We start from the raw sequence: 15,986 nt of genomic DNA on the forward strand, positions 1-15,986 counted from the left end.
TTGGGTCACTTCCTTGCTAAAAATTCCTCAAGGTATCCTATTTTTATGCAAGGTAAATCTCCAATTCATTACCACAACATGGATGGCCCTGGATCTCTAAGTTTGCCCGCCTCTCCGCCTCATCACCTGGTATCATCCTATACCAATGTCATTGTGCTCATATACCTAAGGTTCCCTCTGTCTAGAATGACCTGTGCCCCTCCCCCTCAACTCAGGCATTATGTCTCCTCTTCTATATCATATACCCTTTCCTTGGACCTTTTGTGCACCTCATGCATATTTTTCTGTCAACATGTAATTGTCTAAATGTTAAAAACATAATTCTCACCCAAAGAGTTAGTGCGCACGTGCTAATATTTCATTTATTTTATTTTAATTCCAGTTAGCTAACAGTGTTATATTAGTTTCAGGTGCATGAGATAGTGATTTGACACTTCCATACATCACCCAGTCCTCCTCAAAAGTGCACTCCTTGGGCGCCTGGGTGGCTCAGTGGGTTAAGCCGCTGCCTTCAGCTCAGGTCATGATCTCAGGGTCCTGGGATCGAGTCCCGCATCGGGCTCTCTGCTCAGCAGGGGGCCTGCTTCCCTTCCTCTCTCTCTGCCTGCCTCTCTGCCTACTGTGATCTCTCTTTGTCAAATAAATAAATAAAATCTTAAAAAAAAAAAAAAAAAGCCTGTCTGCAGTATCCTGGCAGATAAATTCTTTGTATTTGTTAACTAATGATAAGGCGATTTAAATAACCTATGTGTGGTGTTGAATAGGTTCTGTTTGTTTGCTTGTTATTTAACATTGTTTTAAGGAGCAACCATCAAAACCCTGAAGCCAATTGCCTGGGGAGAAAATTCAAGAACTCCAAACTCCATTTGAAGACACAGCCAAGATCCTCATCTTTCTGTCATTGACTCACTGAGCACTGGGGTGCTTTCCTTGTTTACTGCTGCTTCTCCCCTCAGCCTGGCCAGCTAATCTTAGCTCCACCGATGTGGCTTTAGCGCTCTGAATGTTGGCTCGAACCTCACCTTTCCGTCCCCATTTGTCTCTAGTAGAACAGTAGAATGCACCTAGGACTTGATCCTATTCTGGTTCTGTGGAGTGTGGTTGGGAAGTGCAGGTCAACCAGTGTAGCCTGGTCCACATTACTGCGGAAATTAATAAAGGGAAACCTCACTAAAGTAGAACTGAGACACTGGAAGGGGAAGCTCCAAGGGGGAAGCTCCAAGGGGGGAACAGTACTGTTCAACACTAATACAGGAAGAAATGTCAATTACAGCCTTCAGCAGAAGAATCTTCAATAGGGAAGAATTGTCAGTTTCAGGCTCCCAAAGGAAAAGATGTTGACTACATCTCTCCAAGGAAATCAACTCTCCCTGCAACTCAGCCCCTGAGAAACTCACCTGAACTCTTGCTTTTCTTCTAGGGTGTTCATTGAAAACAACTCCTACCAACGTCCTCCATCTTCTTTATGAAATCATAGTTCTCTCCTCCATTTGTTGGCTTACCTTTGGTTTTGCTGGTACACTAACTGACCGTTTTATTTTTAAGTTAACATTACAATAAAATTTAAAGTTCCTGGTGTCTTTCTCTGTGGCTACTACCTTTTACTGCACACTTCTTTTTTATTTTACTTATTACAATTATTTGTTTACCAAACAGCCGTATTTCTTTGTAGAGTTTCATCTTTTTGAGAAAAAATACTTTTATTATTATCTGTTGACAAATTATTAATATCTGTTGAAATAAACTCAACTGACTGACATAAACTGAACCGAACTAGAAACATCTTAGGAACAAGTCTGTGTCGGGGCGCCTGGGTGGCTCAGTGGGTCAAGCCTCTGCCTTCAGCTCGGGTCATGGTCTCAGGGTCCTGGGATCGAGGCCCGCATCGGGCTCTCTGCTCAGTGGGGAGCCTGCTCCCCCACCCCTGCCTGCCTCTCTGCCTGCTTGTGATTTCTTTCTCTCTCTGTCAAATAAATAAATAAAATCTAAAAAAAAAAAAGAACAAGTCTGTGTCTTATTCACAATTTGTACCACTACCAACATACAGAAAGAATAATAACACATTTATGAGCGTTAACTGAATGTCAAGCCTGTACTAACCCATTAATACACAGCTGATACATAAGAAAAAACCTGTGGGCATTGTCTGCCCTTAAAATGCAGGAAAATAGAAATAAATTTGTTACGGCAAGTAAGGCCACAGCACCAATGAGTGCTGGTTCCAGGGCTCAAACCAAGGTAGAATTGCCCCAGAGTTCCTCACCACAATTTGATATTATGTCACAAATTGGATTTGTCAAATTGGATAAGTAATGAACAAAACAGCTCCAAGTTACTGATACGGTTTCAATAGGCTTTGGGAAGACTGTGACTCAGATGACCCACTGTGACCTGAATTAAGAGAGGAACATTCATCTCATCTTAGAGCTGTGGGGCCACAAGGAAGCTGAGCCTCTACCACTGGCCTTGCATCCAGGGCTTAAAGGGCAAGAGAACATCACAATGAAAAGTACCACCACCAGAGAGGCCCAGGGTACAGCGGGCTTACAACGAATCCAGGTGGGTGTGGTGTATGTGGTGGTAGGGTGCTCAGAGCTGTGGGATTGACACTCATGTTCATGTGGTACCATTGTGTTACTAACAGCTGGGAAATCTTGGGATACTGTTATCACTACAATTCTTTTTTTTTTTTCTTAAGATTTTATTTATTTGACAGAGAAATCACAAGTGGGCAGAGAAGCAGGCAGAGAGAGAGGGAGAAGCAGGCGCCCCGCTGAGGACAGAGCCCGATGGGGGGCTTGATCCCAGGACCCTGAGAACATGACCTGAGCCGAAGGCAGAGGCTTAACCCACTGAGACACCCAGATGCCCCATCACTACAATTCTTTAAGAAATTATGAAAGTTCTCCATAGTTCTCCGAATGCCTCAACCTCATGTATGCTTTTTTAAAATCTATTGCAAAAGAAAATGCTGAATAAAGTTCTCTCTCATTTCCTAACAGAACCTTTTTGCTGTTGTATTTATGAAGTCCTCACACTCATACATTGACCTAACAGCTTGATAACCAGATCACGACACCATTATAAATCTCCAATAACGCTCTGATTATTTCTCCAGTTCTCTAAAGCTCAGCCATTAAAACCAGTGTCACTTTGACCAAGTTACTTCATCTCCATGAAACACAGTGTTCTTATCTATTAAACAAAGATGATTTGTATTCTGCTATTCTTTCATAATCTCAAAGACAATGACAGGGATCATGACCACATAAATGCTCAAAGTGGATTACTATAGTATTTTTGTCTTTAAGACATTATTTAACAGGTTATGATTTACTTGCTGTTAGTGAGCCTTTGGTTAGATTGCGGTCCCAAGTTTAGCTTTGTTTCCATAAAAATGCAACTATATACTCCTGAAACCAACATAACACTGTATGTTAATTATAATGGAAGTAAATAAATAAGTAACTACCGTGACCTGAATTAAGACCAATGGCCAGTTGTACCCTGTGTAGAAAGCTAGGGTTTCTTATAATCCAACTTGAAAGCCGTTGGCCCTATTGAGACCCATAAAACAGAGAAAATAAACTCAGAGGAAAATACAATCTAAATTGCCAAAACAGACATACAGGCCATCCACTGATTACTGAATACACTTCATCCAAAGAGATGTGTGGGAAGATTAAAGATAATAACATATTGAATGACCAGGGCAATTATCAGGGATTTTATCAAATTTTCAAAGAGTAATAATGGTTTCAGGGAGCCTCAGCGGCTCAGTTGGTTAAGCAGCTGCCTTTGGCCCAGGTCATGATCCCAGGATCCTGGGATCAAGCTCCACATTGGGGGCCCTGGTCAGTGTAGATTTTCATAATGTAGATTTTCTTCTTCTTTTTTTTTTTTTTATTTTATTTTGTTTTTCAGTGTTCCAAGATTCATTGAATAACATAGATTTTCTTCTACGTTATGAAACTATCTTTCTTCCTAGATATATTCTCCTGCTGTTTATAGATGGTAGTATAGGTCTTCCTTTGTCCCCACTCCATGGTGACAATTCCAGTCCTAAAAGACTATTCACTCTGAGACCATCTCCCTCTCCCTCTGCTGCTCCCCCTGCTTGTGTGCATGCACTCTCTCTCTTTTGCAAAAATGTATGTATCTTTTTAAAAATGCATGGAAGATTCATTATCTTTATCCTGGAACTTTTCTGCTTGCATGTAAGGTTCTCCCAGGCAGTCACAGAGCTTCGAGGTGGAGAGGGCTAAGGAATCAGTCACACCTGGGGGGCACCTGCCTCCTCATTGGAACCATAACGCCAGGTGGTCTTGCTTCATGAGAGCCGGTAGAGGCTGCTGGGCACCTGGGTGACTTTTGTCTTTGATATTCTTGCCTTCCCTATTGATAGCCTTGGCGCCTACCCCCAGCAGGGCACCCACATGTATTTCCTGTGACTCATGCCCACAGACAGTCCCCTGCAGGGACAATCTGCTCTCAGCATGCTCTTAGCTGTTGACAATCATGCTGACTACTGAAGCTCAAGGCATGGCCCCTTCAGGGGTGTTGGAGTTCCATCGGATCACCCTGGCCTGCTTTCAGCAGGTATCCTGTTAGAATTCAGCAGGATCTGACTGGCCAGAATCCCCTCTGCTCTTGATGTTTCCTCTTAATTTTCTATCTACGGACTTGCTGGACTCTAAGTTTCCAGTTTTCTTTGTTGTATTCTGAGTCAGCCCTCTCTCTCTCCCCCAGCTACACAACACTGTCTTAGTAGCCCCCTTCAATAAAGTCTTCCTTACTATCTTTAACAAAAGTCATAAATAATTTTTCATTGATAACATAAACACACATTCATACATGCTCAATTTTATGTATGTGCAAAATAGTTATCACTATACATTCATTCTTATCATGGACATTTAAAAAAAATTCACAGTCTTGGGCACCTGGGTGGCTCAGTGGGTTAAAGCCTCTGCCTTCAGCTCAGGTCACGATCTCAGGGTCCTGGGATCGAGTCCTGCATCGGGTTCTCTGCTGAGCAGGGAGCCTGCTTCTCCGTCTCTTTCTGCCTGTCTCTCTGCCTACTTGTGATCTCTGTCAAACAAATAAATAAAATCTTTTTAAAGAATTCACTGTCTTATTTTTTTCTCATCTCTCTTGCCTTCTCCATGCTCTGGGAAACCAGTGTGAGCAATTTGGTGTGTTATGCTTGTTTCTCTTGTTTGGCGTTTTGATTCCCTATTGTCAGCCGAGCATTGTTCTAATCACAAGTCAGAGTCCTGCCCACAGGAGCTTATATTCTTCTGAAAAGATAGGAAATAAACATTTCAACAAAAATATAAGATTGTGTAAGGCACTGTTAATTACTTCGGAAAAGATAATAATTTTTAAGGTGCTTTTATCTGATGTTAGAGATGGCCTTTCCGAAAAGCAGATACTTCATTTAAGATCTGAATGATGATGAGGGAGCAGCTCTGGAGAGATCTAAAACATGAGGGTTGGAAACACAAGGAACAGCCTGTGTAAGGCCCAGAAAGGCAATGAGTTTGGGGTGACTGAGAGGGAACTGAGAGTAACAAAGAGGAAGATAAATCCAGAAGGTGTGGCCTCCATGAGGCAATGTCAATTTCTTGCCAACTGTGGTGGAGTCCATCAGAGGTTTCAAGAATGACACAATAATTTGCATTGTGCAATGATCTCTTCAATGCTTGTGTGACAAATAAGATATAGGGTCAGAGTGGACAGAAGGAGACTTGTTAGGAGGCTATTACCAGGGTCCGGGTGAGAAATAACCGTGGGGATGGTGAGCTGCTGAATTCTAAAGTGTTTCAGGGAAAAAGTCTGATGATTGGGCTGTGAGGCCAAGTCAGATCAAGCCAGAGTATGTGGATCTTCACTATATGAGGATGTTGGGATCCTCTGATGTGACAAAGGGGAGCAGGACAGAAAGACAGGATGGAGGTCAGAGCTCACTGGTCTCAACAAGGAAGCAGCAACTCCCAAGTTGTACAATGCCCTGGTGGTGGTGTTATGCTCTAGAGAAGGAACCTGGGGCAGCCAGCATGGCCCTGACCTTTTTTTTTTTTTTTTTTTTTGGTCCTTAATTTTAGGCTTCTTTCACTACTTTGTAAAGGAACTTAGCAAGCTCCTTGATGGTCCCATGAATGTGCAAATTTGGGCCAATAATGTGAGCTCCTTGCTTTTGGACCTCTGAAGTGCATTCTATTTCAGTATTTCAGCCTTTATGGGGTTCGGCCAGTAAGGCACTGAGAAGTCCTATCCCACAGCTGGTACTTATCCAATATTGAAAGTGAAACTGTTTTGGAGTATACAAGAAACCACCAGAAGGAGACACAAAAAAACTCCTTCAGCCATATTTTTCTGAGTCCTTTTAAAATTTTTTATCTGAATCTGAAATAGAATCTGAAATCTGAAAATAGAAGGACTGAAAATCTGAAATCTGAGTCTGAATCTGAAAAAATAGAAGGATTGAAACCAAAACAAAACAAGGGCACTTGGATGGCTCAGTGGAGTAAGCTTCCGACTCTTGATCTCTGCTCAGGTCTTGATTTCAAGGTCACGAGTTCAAGCTCTGCATTGGGCTCTGTGCTGGGTGTGGAGCCTACCAAACAAAATCCAAACAACAACAACAACTTGAATGGATTGTAAGGAATCACAGCTGTTCTCCCCTACTCTGGGTTTAGGTAGGGCCGGGCTCTGACCCAGCAGCATTCTTTTCCATGCTCCCTAGTGACCTGCATGTGGAGATTCAATAAGGTCTCTTCCTTCGCAGCTGGGATCAAGCCCTCTCCTCTCTCACTCGTTTAGATCCATATCAGTATTTTTATCACCTCCTCTGTGCCAGATGGTGTTCTCAGCATTAGCCAACATCCTATCCATGTGGAGCCTGTGTCCCATGGGTCTCCCCAGCTGGGCTTTGGTGTCATTGCCAACAATCCTGGATACCCCAGAGAGTCCACGTGCTTGGGGCTAGGGCAGACTGCCACCAGCCAGAGCTAATGAGTTTCTACCGAGCCCCAGCCTTCCCAGGAAACTCCTATTGTGGCACTTTTCATACGAACTCTCCTGCAACTTTTGGGATTTCAAAGGCAAAGATTGTGAGCCAGATTTTGAGAATCTGATCTGACCTTTGTGTGAATTCATCTCCTTGAATGTTATGGGAGAGTGGTTATCTAGAGAACCATCAGTCTTCTTGGGACCAGCAGGTGCTGTGCCTGGAGGCATGCACTATGTTCTGGGCCATGAGCCTTTCCAGAATTCCACTCCACAGGCCGATTTCTGCCATATGTTTGTGCTTCTCAGTATAAACCAGATGTCCCCAGGTTCTCTAGATATCCACATACTAAGAGTTCATCTAGGCCCCCTGAGTGAATGCTGAAAATCCAGCCTTTTCTCAGGCCTCTGAATGTGTGCTTGTCCCACAAGTTTTTCTGGAAGGTTGTCTGCATCCCTGCTCTCAACTCTTGCTCTGTTTTCCGCTTATCCCCTCTTCTCCAGGCCAAAGCTGTTTGCAATACCCAGTTCCTTTTCTTGGTTTTCCAAGTATCTTGGTTCTCAAGAAAAGATACTGGATGCAATAATGAAGAAAGCATGAATACAGACTTGGGGATAACACTAGATACTTACGATTAGAACAAATAAAACCTGAGTCTCAGATAAGGATGGCCATGGTCAATGTCTGCTCAGTAAGGGGGGCCGGCTGGCTGAGGGACCTCTTCTCAGCTCCGAGCCTGCATACCTACATTGTGCCAAAGATCTCTTTTTTCTTTTCTTTTCTTTTTTCTTTCTTTTTTCTTTTTCATGATCTACACACTGGTCTCCAGGCCTTTCCTCACCATGAAGGAGCCTCTCTTGACTTTTTTTTTTTTTTAAAGTTGAGGTGAAATTTAAGGAACAGGAAATTAGCCATTTTAAAGTATACAGTCCATGGGTGCCTGGGTGGCTCAGTTGATGGAGCGTCTGACTCTTGATTTTGGCTCAGGTCATGATCTCAGGTCTGTGGGATCGAGTCCTATGTCTGGCTCCATACTTGGTGGAGAGTCTGCTTGGGATTCTCTCTTGCTCTCCTTCTGCCCCTCCCCCTGCTTGCACTCTCACTGTCGCTCGCTCTCTCTTTCTCTGTCTCTATCTCTATAAAATGAAGAAATAAATCTTTAAAAAGATAAAGGATAGGGATCAGAGGCATATGGTACATTCACAAGGTTGTGCTACCCTCCCCTCTGCCCAGCTCCCCATCATTTGTATTACACCAAAGGAGACTGGGCCCCCATCAAGCAATCACCCCAGCAGTAACGGCTCACTTCTCTGTCCCCCAGCCTGTGACAACCAGCATTCTAGGTCTGTCTCTATGAATCTGACTACTCAAGGAATCTCATAGATTGGAATTATGTAGTAGTGTGTGTACGTGTATGTGTGTGAATGGCTTATTTCACTTAGCACCATGTTTTCAAGTTTCATTCATGCTATAGCATATTGCAGAATGTTCTTTCTTTTTAAAAACTAAATAACATTCTATTGTAGTTATTTATTTTTTTTAAAGATTTTATTTATTTATTTGACAGACAGAGATCACAAGGAGGCAGAGAGGCAGGCAGAGAGAGAGGAGGAAGCAGGCTCCCTGCTGAGCAGAGAGCCCAATGCGGGGCTCGGTCCCAGGACCCTGAGACCATGACCCGAGCGGAAGGCAGAGGCTTTAACCCACTGAGCCACCCAGACACCCCTATTCTTTTGTATTTATATGCAGCCTTTTATTTATTTGTGCATCATGTGATGGGTGTTTGGGCTCTACCTTCCCAATGTCACTGATAGCGACACGATGAACATTTGTGTACCACGTTTTTTCAGTTCTTTCAGGTATATACCTAGGAATACAATTGCTTGTTTCATAATTCTATGTTTAACTTTTTGAGAAACCTCCAGACTGTTTTCCATACTGGCTACACCATTTTACATTTCTACCAGCAGTGTGAGAGGGTTCCAATTTCTCCCCATTCCCTCCTATACTTATTTTCTGTTTTCCTTATTTTTGTTATAGTTGTATGAAAACAGATAAGGAAAACCTCAGTTAAGAAGGAGTCAGGGAGGGCGCCTGGGTGGCTCAGTGGGTTAAGCCGCTGCCTTCGGCTCAGGTCATGATCTCAGGGTCCTGGGATCGAGTCCCACATCGGGCTCTCTGCTCAGCAGGGGGCCTGCTTCCCTTCCTCTCTCTCTCTCTGCCTGCCTCTCCGACTACTTGTGATCTCTGTCTGTCGAATAAATAAATAAAATCTTTAAAAAAAAAAAAAAAGGAGCCAGGGAGCCCCGGGTGGGGACTGTCCAGTGTGCGCCGCTCACCGCTGCCTGCATATCCAGCAGCAAGAAGGGTGAGAATTCGTATCTCAACAAGGGAGGACACAGGAATTTCATTTAAAAAAAAAAAAAGGAGCTTTCTTTCCCCCAACAACAGCACACTAACCACTGCTTGCTGAGGAGAAACTACCACAACCTCAGAGTCTTTTTTTTTTTTTTCTTTCTCAAATAAACTGGTGTTCAAAACACAAGTTTCCTCATAAAACCTCATAAAAGTTGACCTTCCTGGGACACCTGGGTGGTAGATTGACTTAAGTGTCTGACTCTTGGTTTCAGCTCAGGTCGTGATTCCAGGGTCATGAGATGGAACCTTGTGCTGGACTCCCCACTCAGTGTGGAGTGTGCTTAAGCTTCTCTCTTCCCCTCTCTCTCCCTCTCTCCCTCTTTCAAATAAATAAGTCTTAAAAAAAAAAAAAAGTTGACCTTCTCTTTGTTCTCCAGACTTGTCCATGGTTTACATAGTTTGCTTGTCCCAAATTACAATTCCTCTGCTATTACTGAATAAACTGATTTTGCTAGTATAGTAACTGGCTCTTTTATCTTTTTTTTTTTTTTAGGATACATCTATAATTTTATTACAAAATCATTCTTTTAGTATTAGTTGGTTACAGTGATAGCAAGATACTGTGAGTGTGACATAGCAGCTCTAATGTAACATTGCATTCCCTGCTTCCTGAACCCAAATTTAAGTTATCTTATATCCATTACATACAAGTTACCTGCGTTCATTAATGCTGCAAATCCTGATGCATAGTTCCTTTAGGGAGGAGCTGATGCTAAGGGATTAGAGTAAATGTTGGTAAGTCTACAAAAGTTCCTTCATGAGACTTTGTTTCTTCTCCCTCCCCCCAAATTACTTTGCTTTAGAATCAAATTACTAGTCTGAATAGCAGCAGCACCCAAGGAGCATCACACTTAGTTCTTGTTAAAAAGCAATTACCTGTGCAATTGCACGTTTTACACCACAGGCAAAGGGAATGACTGCTTTAGTTTTAAACTCCTGCATTAGAGTCTCTTAAAAAAATAAAAGCATTCCACTGAGTTCTTCCAGATGGTGTTATTGCTGTACATTTGTTGGTGGGTCACTCTCTGTGCTGTGTTTACTTTGAAGGGATCTTCCAATATATCTCCAATATTCCTTTCTTATAGTGTCCTTTTCTTTAGCTAGAATTTCACACAACTCTAACGCTTTATTAAGAATGTCCTCCTTGGGGCGCCTGGGTGGCTCAGAGGGTTAAGCCGCTGCCTTCGGCTCAGGTCATGATCTCAGAGTCCTGGGATCGAGTCCCGCATCGGGCTCTCTGCTCAGCGGAGAGCCTGCTTCCCTCTCTCTCTCTCTGCCTGCCTCTCCATCTACTTGTGATTTCTCTCTGTCAAATAAATAAATAAAATCTTTAAAAAAAAAAAAAAAAGAATGTCCTCCTTGTTGTCACATTGGTTTTCTAGCATGTCTTCATAGATATCCACGAGAAAGGCAATTAGGTAAGGGGAACTGTGACTTGGTTGTAAATCAAGTAACTGATTTAACAGATTCGGATATTTGGAAAGACCACGATCCTGTAAAATCCCTTTCAAATAGTTCCATGCACTTTCATTATGTGGTACTAGTTTGATCATTTCCAGAGTGTACTGGACTTCTCTCTCCAATATAGCACGATCATTATAGCCAGTGGTGTTAGAAATTACGAAGTATCTTTGGTTCCAGACAGAATTATTTCTCACATCCTCTTTAAGAAGTTGGTCTACATACTGCAGCTCATTATCCCAAAGTTTAAATTCCTGAATAACCCACTGTCGATGTTGCCAGGCATGATAATTCTTTGCATCCTGATTAGGAATATCAGCAATAAACTCAAGCTCCTGAGATGGATCTTTTAGCCATTCCACTAAAACTCGCCTATGGTGCCAAACTTGATAGTTTTTGGGCTGTTCCTCAATTATTGCAGTGATGTAGTTCATTTCCTCATGTAGATCCTTTTGAAGTGACTTTAAGAGAACTCTCCGAAAATGCCAAACTGTATAATTGGCTGCATTTAACTCAATAGCATCTCTGGTGAGTTTAAAAGCTCGTTCACTTCTTTCATCACGCTGCAGAACAGCCCGGAAATAATCATAAACATCTCTAAATTTTTCACTGTAAATGATCTGGACCCCTGGATTGGGGCCATCATTCTGCGGTACTGGATCTATATCAGCCCATTCTGCTCTGTCCCTGTACAGGACATAGGTGGGCGAGTCCAGGCTCAGGAACCCGTCGTCCATAGGGGACGCCACTGCTTCTCCGGGCTCAGCCGCCATAGCTTCTTCCTGCTGCTGCTGGGGCGGCGGAGGGGGCGGCTGGGGCGGTGGTGGCTCGGGCTGACCCGACTCGCTGCCCTGCGCAGCCTCCCCAACCCCCTCCAGGGCGGCCATCTCGCCTCGGTCCGCAGCGGAGGTGGCGGCGGTAGCCCCCGGCTCTTTTATCTTTAATGTTGACACTTAATCACGTGTGTGAAGTGGTACCTCATTGTGACTTTGATTTGCATTTTTCTAACAATTGATGCTGTACATATTTTCATGTGATTGTTGAGTGTAGGTCTTCAGAAAGATGTCTGTTTGAGTCTATGTTCAAATCTTTTTTTTTTTTAATTTTATTTATTTACTTGACAGAGAGAGATCACAAGTAGGCAGAGAGGCAGGCAGAGAGAGAGAGAGAGAGAGAGAGAAGCAGGCTCCCCACCGAGCAGAGAGCCTGACGCGGGACTCGATCCCAGGACCCTGAGATCATGACCCGAGCTGAAGGCAGCGGCTCAACTCACTGAGCCACCCAGGTGCCCCGTATGTTCACATCTTAATTGGGTTCTTTGTCTTTTTATTGTTGAGTTGTAGGGTTCTTTTATTTTAATTCTTGAAAGATGATTTTTTTCTGACTTTATTAAGGTATAGTTGATATATACTTCACATCAGGTGTACAACAGGGTGATTCTGAGACAGGGAAACTAAAGGGACCCCACGAAGGACTGCTTTTTTGCTCCCTTTCCTGCTTCTTTCTTTCCTAGGACCTGCACCGCCACCTTACACATGCCTTCTAGTACAGATAATGTGTGTCCTCCTTGTAAAGGTCAAAGAGTTAATGATTTCTTTAAAGTTTTCCAGCACAATAGAGAACACCTAAGGGGTGACCAGGCGGGGTCATCATGCCAAGACCACTGACTCACCAAGACCCCCGGCTCCAGGAATACAGTATTGCTAACTGTGGTCACTGTCTCCATAGGACATCTCCAGAACTTAGTCATCTCATAACTTGCAGTTTGTACCTTTTCCTTTTGACCAACTCTCCCTACTTCCTATAGCACCCCAACAATCTGGCTGCCCCTGGCAACAGCCATTCTATTCTGTGAGAGTTCTTGACATATTCTGCATATTAGACCCAGTATTCCTTCTAAAGGAGATCTTGAACCATGGAGTCCTCCCTGGGAGGACCAAAACCAAAACTTTCAAGGATTTCAACAAGGCTTGGATAGAGAAGAAAAACTTTCCCTTCATTCACAATATTCCAGGACAAAGGAGAGTCTTGCTAGCCTAGTCTTTCTTTCTCTCCTTTTCCACTGACGGCCTGGTTGCCTTGACTTCTTGTGAGAATGGCTGGAAATGGAGTCGAACCATCCATAAGTGTTCGTTGATGGTAAGCTTCTAATCCTGGATAATAAGCATGGTTACTGGGGAAACACAACTCTGAATATAGTTTAGACTCTGTCAAATCATCCTGTTACAGTCGTTGTTACCTGAGGTAGTAGTTAGCTTTCAGAGCGGAGACCCAAGCAAACCTGCTGAGTCAGAACCCTAGGACGTCGGCATCTGCCCTCATTTTGCATTGCCCAACATTCACAGAGGTGGGAAAACTGCTCTTTCTGATGCTGCAATCAGTCTCAATTTATATATATGCAAATTACTTAAAGCTATTCTCAAATAAGCTGCTTATTGATTTCATGGCTTCTGAGGAGGCAAAGCTTTCTAGTTACAGACCATAAATGGGTTCTAAACAGAACAGTTCTCCCACATAACATTGCAGTTATGACTTACAGTTATGGAAACATCTTCTCAATCAAGGTGAGTTACTTCTTTTTTTTTTTTTTTTTTTTTAAAGATTTTTTTTTTTTTTTTAAAGATTTTATTTATTTATTTGGCAGAGAGATCACAAGTCGGCAGGTGAGTTACTTCTTAAAAGGAATTCTATTACTTACTCAAAGAAATGGCAGCGTTCAATTTTGATGGCAAATAATTAACATTCTTTTTTTTTTTTAACATTTTATTTATTTATTTGACAGACAGAGATCACAAGTAGGCAGAAAGGCAGGCAGAGAGAAGGGAGGAAGCAGGATCCCCGCTGAGCGGAGAGTCCAATGCGAGGCTCGATCCCAGGACCCTGGGATCATGACCTGAGCCGAAGGCAGAGGCTTTAACCCACTGAGCCACCCAGGCGCCCCGACAAATAATTAACATTCTTAATCCATAAAATGAAAATAACATTTTCGGCATGTTCCTGGGCAATCCATTGGTGGGAAATCATAGATCAAAGTAATCCTCTAACTGCAATAAACATCAAAGCTTGACTTTAAAGATTATGACTGTGTATCATAATCACACAATAAATATGTTAAATGACATTGTAAAGAATAAGAAATATTTTTCTAAAAATTAATCATACAAAGAAAGGCAATTCCTCTGGTGCAAAGTTATAACATAGGCCAGTGGTTTTCAAAGTATGGTCTAGGGAACCCAAAGGGTTCCCAGCAGTTTTCTGGGGAGACACAAGGTCAGACTATTCTCAGAATAACACTAAGAATATTTGTCTAATTTACTCTCATGAGTGTATAATTGAATTTTTCTGAGCCTACACGATGTGCAAAACCAAAAGGGATTGGATGCAGAAACAGATGTGAGACTCCAATGTCATCTGTCAAGGCAACATTAAAGAGATTTGCAAAATTGTAAGACAATACCAACTTTCTTGCTACATTTTTTTTTTTCTTTTGGGAATATTGTGACCAAGTCCAAGCCTTTTTTACTTGCCACACAACACACCTATCAGTCAAGAGGCAAGATGTTGGGGCAGGGAAAGAGACTGTATTTGGAAAACTAACAAACCAAGGAGATGGCAGACTAATGCCTCAAAAAACCATCTACCTGAGCGTGAGGTTTGAGCAGAGAAATGGGAGGGGGTGGGAGTGGAAGGGTGACTGACGTCTACTGACATCCGAGGGAAGGTTTGTAGCTTCATTGTCTTGGTCAGTTGATTTTTGTTACAGGATTCTGGTCATGTCATTCCTGTAAATCTTAAACATAACATAGTCATTTCTGTATGTGATTTCTTACCTCCTTGGATGAGGTAGGTTTTGGGTAAGAAACCAGATTTGTAATTCTTGGCTGTAAGCAAAATTCCTTTGATGACACCATGCTCATGTGCAGGGCTAAGCAGAAGTTTCCAAGCTATAGGTCACAGCAGCAAGGGAAATAGAAACAAATGGAGTCAGACATGCTAATTTCTCCTTGTTTCAATGTAACTATTTTCCACAAGCTGTGTTATTTAACATGTAATAGATTTATTATTATTATTTGGTGTCCTATAATTTCATTTAACTTTTTAAAGTTAACTTACAGTAAAACTGAACTTTTTTGAGATGTACAGTTCCATAAGTTTTTACAAATACAGATTTGTGTAGTCACCACCACAATCAGGATGCAGAACTCCTCTATCACCCTAAGAAATTCCCTGGTACTGCTCCTTTGTAGTCACACCCTTCCTACAAACTCTCTCCCCTAAGTCCTGACAACCAAGGATCAGTTCTCAATCACTATATCTTTTTGAGATTGTAATGTAAATGAAATCAGGTAACATGTAACCTTTGAGACTGGTTCCAATCAACATCATGTCTTTGAGATCCAGTCAAGTTGTTGTTTCCTTTTATTGCTGAGTCATATTCCAATGGTTGGATGGCTATAGACCTCGGGTGGGGGTTGGGGAGGGTGTGGGTGTTAGGGTTAGCCTGACTAGGCTCTGAAACTATCCCTGGTGGCAAAAGTGCTAAGATAAGATATAAGGGAAGTATTTTTCTTTGGTGGCTACATTGTAATCACAGAAAATGACCAGACCTCAAAGAAGTAAGTCATGAAGGGTGTTATCAACAATACTTGCTCAGACCAAGATGGCACCAGAGTCTTGAGGCCACTTGACTTCCTGGTCAGTTCTCAGTGAAGACCTCCAGTGACAGCCCTCAGTGGCCAACCATTCGGGATCCCTCTCACTCTACAGAGCTTTTCCTTTCCTGTCTGGTCTCACCGTCACTTAAAAACTTCCACTTCACCTTTTCCTTTTGTGTCTGTGAGGTTCATTCCTGGACTCGGTGAGCCAAGAACCCTGCAACCCTGTAACACATACGCCCCAACTCGTTTATCCATTCCCCCGGCGAAGGTCTTTCAGTTGTTTCCTATTTTTGAATACTATAAATGAAGCTGCTATGAAACATTCCTGTGCAAGTTTTTTTTGGGTAAACATTAAGTTTTCATTGCTCCAGGGTAAATACCTAGGAGTGGGATTCTGGAGCATATCGTATGTGTACATTTAACTTTATTTAAAAAGT

The 15,986-nt window shown here is 42.5% G+C and overlaps 1 protein-coding gene across 1 annotated transcript; it reads right to left on the reverse strand.

Moving 5' to 3' along the window:
• Nucleotides 1-9,907: 9,907 nt before the first annotated feature.
• LOC123387516 (protein farnesyltransferase/geranylgeranyltransferase type-1 subunit alpha-like) lies at nucleotides 9,908-11,778 on the reverse strand. The gene is made up of 2 exons (XM_045064998.1): nucleotides 10,783-11,778; nucleotides 9,908-10,567 (listed from the first exon to the last, which is right to left on the reverse strand). The coding sequence occupies exons 1-2, from the start codon at nucleotides 11,776-11,778 to the stop codon at nucleotides 10,424-10,426; spliced, it is 1,140 nt and encodes a 379-aa protein (XP_044920933.1). The 3' UTR covers nucleotides 9,908-10,423.
• Between the last annotated feature and the right edge of the window lie 4,208 nt (nucleotides 11,779-15,986).

The sequence above is a fragment of the Mustela putorius genome, unplaced genomic scaffold (genome assembly GCF_011764305.1).
Source record: "Mustela putorius furo isolate JIRA1106 unplaced genomic scaffold, ASM1176430v1.1 tig00003854_pilon_pilon_pilon, whole genome shotgun sequence".
Taxonomy (NCBI): domain Eukaryota; kingdom Metazoa; phylum Chordata; class Mammalia; order Carnivora; family Mustelidae; genus Mustela; species Mustela putorius.

Coding starts and splice junctions, on each gene's coding strand:
- LOC123387516 (XM_045064998.1), bottom strand. CDS start 11,778: ATGGCCGCCCTGGAGGGGGTTGGGGAGGCTGCGCAGGGCAGCGAGTCG. Junction 10,568..10,782: donor AATGTGACAACAAGGAGGAC/ATTCTTTTTTTT, acceptor CCCAAGGAGGAC/ATTCTTAATAAAGCGTTAGA.